General features: G+C 53.5%; 1 protein-coding gene across 1 annotated transcript; it reads right to left on the bottom strand.

The window, feature by feature from the left end:
- Nucleotides 1–51: 51 nt before the first annotated feature.
- Nucleotides 52–2,838, bottom strand: LOC105570899 (the record flags this gene model as incomplete). The annotated part of the gene is made up of 2 exons (XM_012028351.1): nucleotides 2,037–2,838; nucleotides 52–1,952 (listed from the first exon to the last, which is right to left on the bottom strand). Coding segments are annotated over exons 1-2 (2,703 nt in total), but the record flags the coding sequence as incomplete, so codon positions are not given.
- Nucleotides 2,839–4,913: the final 2,075 nt, after the last annotated feature.

Genomic DNA, 4,913 nt, shown 5'->3' with positions numbered 1-4,913 from the left:
AACAGCCGTGAGTTCAAGTCGCGGGATTGAGAGCCGCTTGAGAGGTGCTACCTTAGTTTTGGAGCACACAAGTGAGAACGTGGCGCCGTCTGAGTCGTGAACGGATATGTATATGACTGCAGCCATTGCCAATTGAGAAGCATCAGAGAATCCATGAAGTTCCACTTGCGAGTCGCTCCATGTATTGAGCCACCGAGGTATTGAGAGTCTGGCCAGACTTGTGAGTTCTTCTCTGATGGAGAGCCACCGGGTTGAGAGCTGGGATGGCAGTGGATCATCCCATTGGAGCTTGTGCAGCCACAGCTCCTGCAAGAGAATTTTGGCCTTGATCACGACGGGTGATGCAAAGCCAAGTGGATCGAATATCTGAGCCACTTCAGATAATACGAGGCGTTTTGTGAGCCTGCCTTCCTTGCGTGAGCTTCGCGTTGAGAATGCAAATGTATCTTCTTGAGGGAGCCATTTTAGTCCGAGTATCTTGGTTGCGCAATCGTCGAATGTGATTGGTAAGCCTTGGTCTTCGCTGTCGGTGACAGTCTTGAGTATGTCGAGATGAGTAGCATGCCATTTTGCTAGTGGGAAGCCGCCTGCCATGCAGAGGCCCTTTAGTTGATGTGCGACCTCCTGCAATTGTTGAATCTTATCTGCACCACCAAATATGTCATCGACATACCTGCCATGAGTGATGGATGGCACAGCCAGTGGATATTTATGTCCTTCGTCCTCTGCTAGTTGTAACAGCGTCCTAACGGCCAAGAACGGCGCGGCCTTTGTCCCGTAGGTGACGGTTGTCAGATGATATGGCACTTCATTGAGTTGATCGTCCATCCAGAGTATCCGTTGCAACTCCCAGTCATCCTTGTGAATTTTGATCTGCCTGTACATCTTGGTGATGTCCGTAGCGAAAATGTGACGGTGTCTTCGTATCCAGAGGAGAACATCTGAGATATTCAGATGCAATTTCGCTCCAGTATACATGAGGTCGTTCGCAGAGTAGCCCGATGTTGATGCGCTGGAGCCATTAAATACGACTCGCAGCTTCGTTGTTGTACTGTCAGGCTTGAGAACACCGTGATGTGGTAGGTAGAAGTGTGAGCGACGACTGGAGATGGATGATGCCTTCGTCATGTGATTGAGTGTCTCGTACTCCATCATGAATTGTTGATAGAGACGTTGATAGTTCACATCCCTTGAGAATCGTCTGCGTAATCCCTTGAGGCACTGATGGGCGACGTGGTACGAGTCACCCAGAAGATATACTGGTGATTTGAGCGGAATCCTGACGACGTACCTCCCTGAAGAATCACGAGAGTGTGTGGCCTTGAAGTGCTCTTCGCACCTCTGCTTGTCAGGAGTGAGTTGGTTGACATCGTGAGTAGGCACCTCCTCTTGAACCCAGAATTTTGTCAGTAACTCGTTGAGGGCATCCTCGTTGACTTGAGTAGAAGCATGGTGCGTTGATGTGCGTGTTGCTTCCCTGTTGACTGGCCCAAGAACGAGCCATCCGAAAATGGAGAGTTGCGCTATCGGCATGAGTGGAGAATGCCTGATGACATTGGACTTGATGATTTGCCCGTAAGCGTCTGCGCCGATGAGGATGTCAACTGGCCGCGGGATGAGAAAATCAGGATCGGCTAATGCCAAGTTCCTGAGATGCGGCCATTCTTCTGGTTCCGCCTCGAACGATGGTAAGATTGATGTAACTGTCCGGAGGACATGAGCTTGAATTGTGGCAGCTGCGTTGGAATGTGTCGAGCGTAACGTGAGTGACACGACTCCTCGTGTCCGAGTACACTCCTTGCCTGCAATTCCAGTGATGACAATACCTGAGTATTGACGAGGGATGTTGAGCTGCCGGATGAGATTCTCCGAGACGAAGGTGAGCTCGGATCCTGTGTCAATGAGCAGACGCGCTGAGTGTTGTACTGTCGATGAGCTAATCACTGCCAAGGCTGTGGCGAGTAGAGTCGAGTATGATGAGCGGGCGTTTGAGCTGGCCTCGACGACTGCACCGTCTTCTTATGTTGCGGGCGTGCCCGGCGAGCCGCCAGGCTTTTGAGCGGTCGACGTTGTTGCTGATGCGTCGTGGAGCATCGTATGATGCCGCTGCGAGCACTTCTTGCACCCGCGCTGGGACTTGCATGCTCGCACGCTGTGGCGTCCCAGGCAGTTGAAACACAGGCGCTTTGTCACCGCCACCCTGTGCCGGTCCTGTGCAGACAACTCACGGAACTTCGTGCACATCACTATAAAGTGGTGCGCGTTGCAATGGTCGCACGGGTACGACGAGTCGCCCTGATGAGTCGCCTGATAAGCCACCTGCTGAGCTGCCGACTTCCTTGTTGGTGAGGAGGCTGTACTGGGGCCAGGATGAGCTGTCGTACTCTCGATCCGTTCGAGAGCCCTGATCCGCGTCGTCAGAAACTCGTCGAGCTTCTCGAACGTGGGATAGTCTCGCGATGCTCCGACCGAGTTCTCCCACTGCTCGCGCGTCACACGGTCTAGGAGTCGCGTGGCATGATATACCACTGCGCAATCCCCGAGTTGTTCCTTAACCTCTAGGGCCTCCAGTCCCTTGAGCGCCTCCCTGAATCCTGAGACATGTCGATCCAATGCCGCCGCCTTCCGTGGCACCGGGGTTGAGCTGGCAAATAATTTATCCAGGCAGGCATGGATGAGCAGACGTTTGTTTTCGTAGCGGTCCTTGAGCAGCTCCCAGGACGGCGTAAGTGAGTCTCCTGCCATGGTGAACCCTGCGATCAGTTGAGCTGGCGCGCCTTCTACCGACGAACGGAGGTAGTGAAGTTTCTCGACGTTCGTGAGCTGCTCGTTGTTCATGATCAGGCTGGCGAAGAGATCTCTGAACGCAGGCCACGCGGCATACTCCCCAGTAAACTTGGGGAGTGAGATGTCCGGCTAGCGTGAGTGCGTCTGTCTGATCTCGCCGGCCGATGAGTTGGTCTGTGTTTGAGCGGCCTGAGCTGACAGTGCGTGGCGGAGCACGCCTATGATCCGTCGCGCCTGCAGGTAGCACCGCGACTCTTCGAGGTGAGCATTTCCTGAAAAATACTCATGTTGAATGAGCGCCGCCGGCCATGAGACCTCAAGGTAGGCGTGTTCCTTGACAAAGGCCTTGTGCGTCTCCTCGACCAGCTGTTGAAACTGGGAGACCTCTTCCTGCGAGGTCCCCGCTGCGGCATCCGGCAGGGAGTCGATGAGCTCCCTGAGCAATGTAATCCGGCCCATTTGCGTCTGAGCCTTCAACGCGAGCTCCGGTGATAGCCGAGCAGGAGACGCCGTCCTCCCTGACGTACGGTCTCCAGTCGGCAGTTCCAGCGACGGAGTGCCCGGGCGGTCCGTCTTGCCCGTCTTGCCTTCGTCCGCCATGGGTGAGCACGAGTGAGGTTAGGATTCTCGTTGGGTGGTGAGAGGTGAGCAGTATCAGTGAGTCACGCGAGAGAATCGTGAGATCACGTGTACAAAGTGATGAAACCCGTATGTGAGCGCGCCCCTGATCACGCGAAACGTCCGTGAGATCACGTGATCACTGCGCGTTGAGATGAGCCGTCCGAGAGCCTCGCCGCAATCCGGCTCGAAGGACCAAAAAATGTTCGCGAATCCCGCGAGGCGAGTTCGCTGGTTACCGCTGCTGGTGGACGCAGGGTGAGAGGACTTAGCGGTGAGAGGCTCAGGGAACGGATGCACGCTTGCGAGGGTGAAAATCACGTGATCGTACCTCGTGTAGTTTGGATAAAAGTATCGTGTCCCAGTTTAATAAATGAAAGAAGCTTACAGTGAGCAGTCTATGAATAAGCGGTGAATGAGAAGTCCTTAAATCACTTGCACGGGTCGATATTATTGATCGAACACCGGCCTCGCGATGTAGATGCCCGTGAGCCGTGTCCACGCGGCGCCGGCTTGCGCGATGCGTGGTGAGCCTGAGTCGCCGGTGATGCTGTATCCCGAGCTGCCTGAGTCGAGTCGCACTGTTGAGTCCTCTATTTGTTCACACTGAGTCTAGTCTTCGGTGAGAAAAGTCCACGAGAGCACACTAATGTCCTTAGCACTGCACGACGCGTGTACTTCGTACCGTAGCCATGAGCCAAAAGGCGCCGGAAACGACCGTGAAGAAGCGCGGTCGCCTCGCGTCGCGATCGGGCATGCGCGCGCAGCGCCCCTGTGGCGCTGCACGATCTGACCCGGCTGATGCTGCCATCACGCCGGTGACGAACAGACCGAGATTCATAATTGAATCCGGAACACACAGGAACTCTCAGAATGGACATCATGTAAACTAAATAATGGCTCTGAGGTATTATCAATTTCTGTGTTTCCTCTCACAGAAATAGCGTGTTCGGAATGTTTACCAAGAATGTACCATTTTAAACGGTTTCTAAATTCTATGGGCGATGGATGATCATTTGCTGCTCCCATCGCTCGCATATAGGAGAAAAAGTTTTCCAGAATATCCTGGCACAATTTTCGAGTTATTATTGTAAGCCACAGCGGTGATAGGCTGAGCGAGCGTGAACCGGAAGAGATAGGTGGCGTGGAGCGAGAAGAAAGCGATAGAGAAGGAGAACAGTAGTCGAGTACAACATGGCGAGCGAAGCTGACGCGAGCCAACTTGCAGCTAATAAATAGCAACTATAATAAAGAGTTCTGTTTGTTTCTGCATTACCGACCCATAGCTTACAGAATCAGAAATGGGATTGGAAGCCCATTAGTAGACCGAAAACGCGAGTGGACGCAAGTGAGCCGTACAGATCGCGAGTGAAAACGGACAATAAGGGCGACCGCAAGAAGCGAGGGAAGTGCCGCCAGCTAGTACGGAGAGGCTATGTACTGTGGCAAGAGCTTCGAGCAGTGGTCTATAATCGAACTGAGAAATCGATTAAACGCTCTTGGCTTGG

This window comes from Vollenhovia emeryi, unplaced genomic scaffold (assembly GCF_000949405.1).
Source record: "Vollenhovia emeryi isolate VEMERY1.0 unplaced genomic scaffold, V.emery_V1.0 DF941612.1, whole genome shotgun sequence".
NCBI lineage: Eukaryota > Metazoa > Arthropoda > Insecta > Hymenoptera > Formicidae > Vollenhovia > Vollenhovia emeryi.
This window is presented reverse-complemented; position numbering and strand designations above follow the sequence as displayed.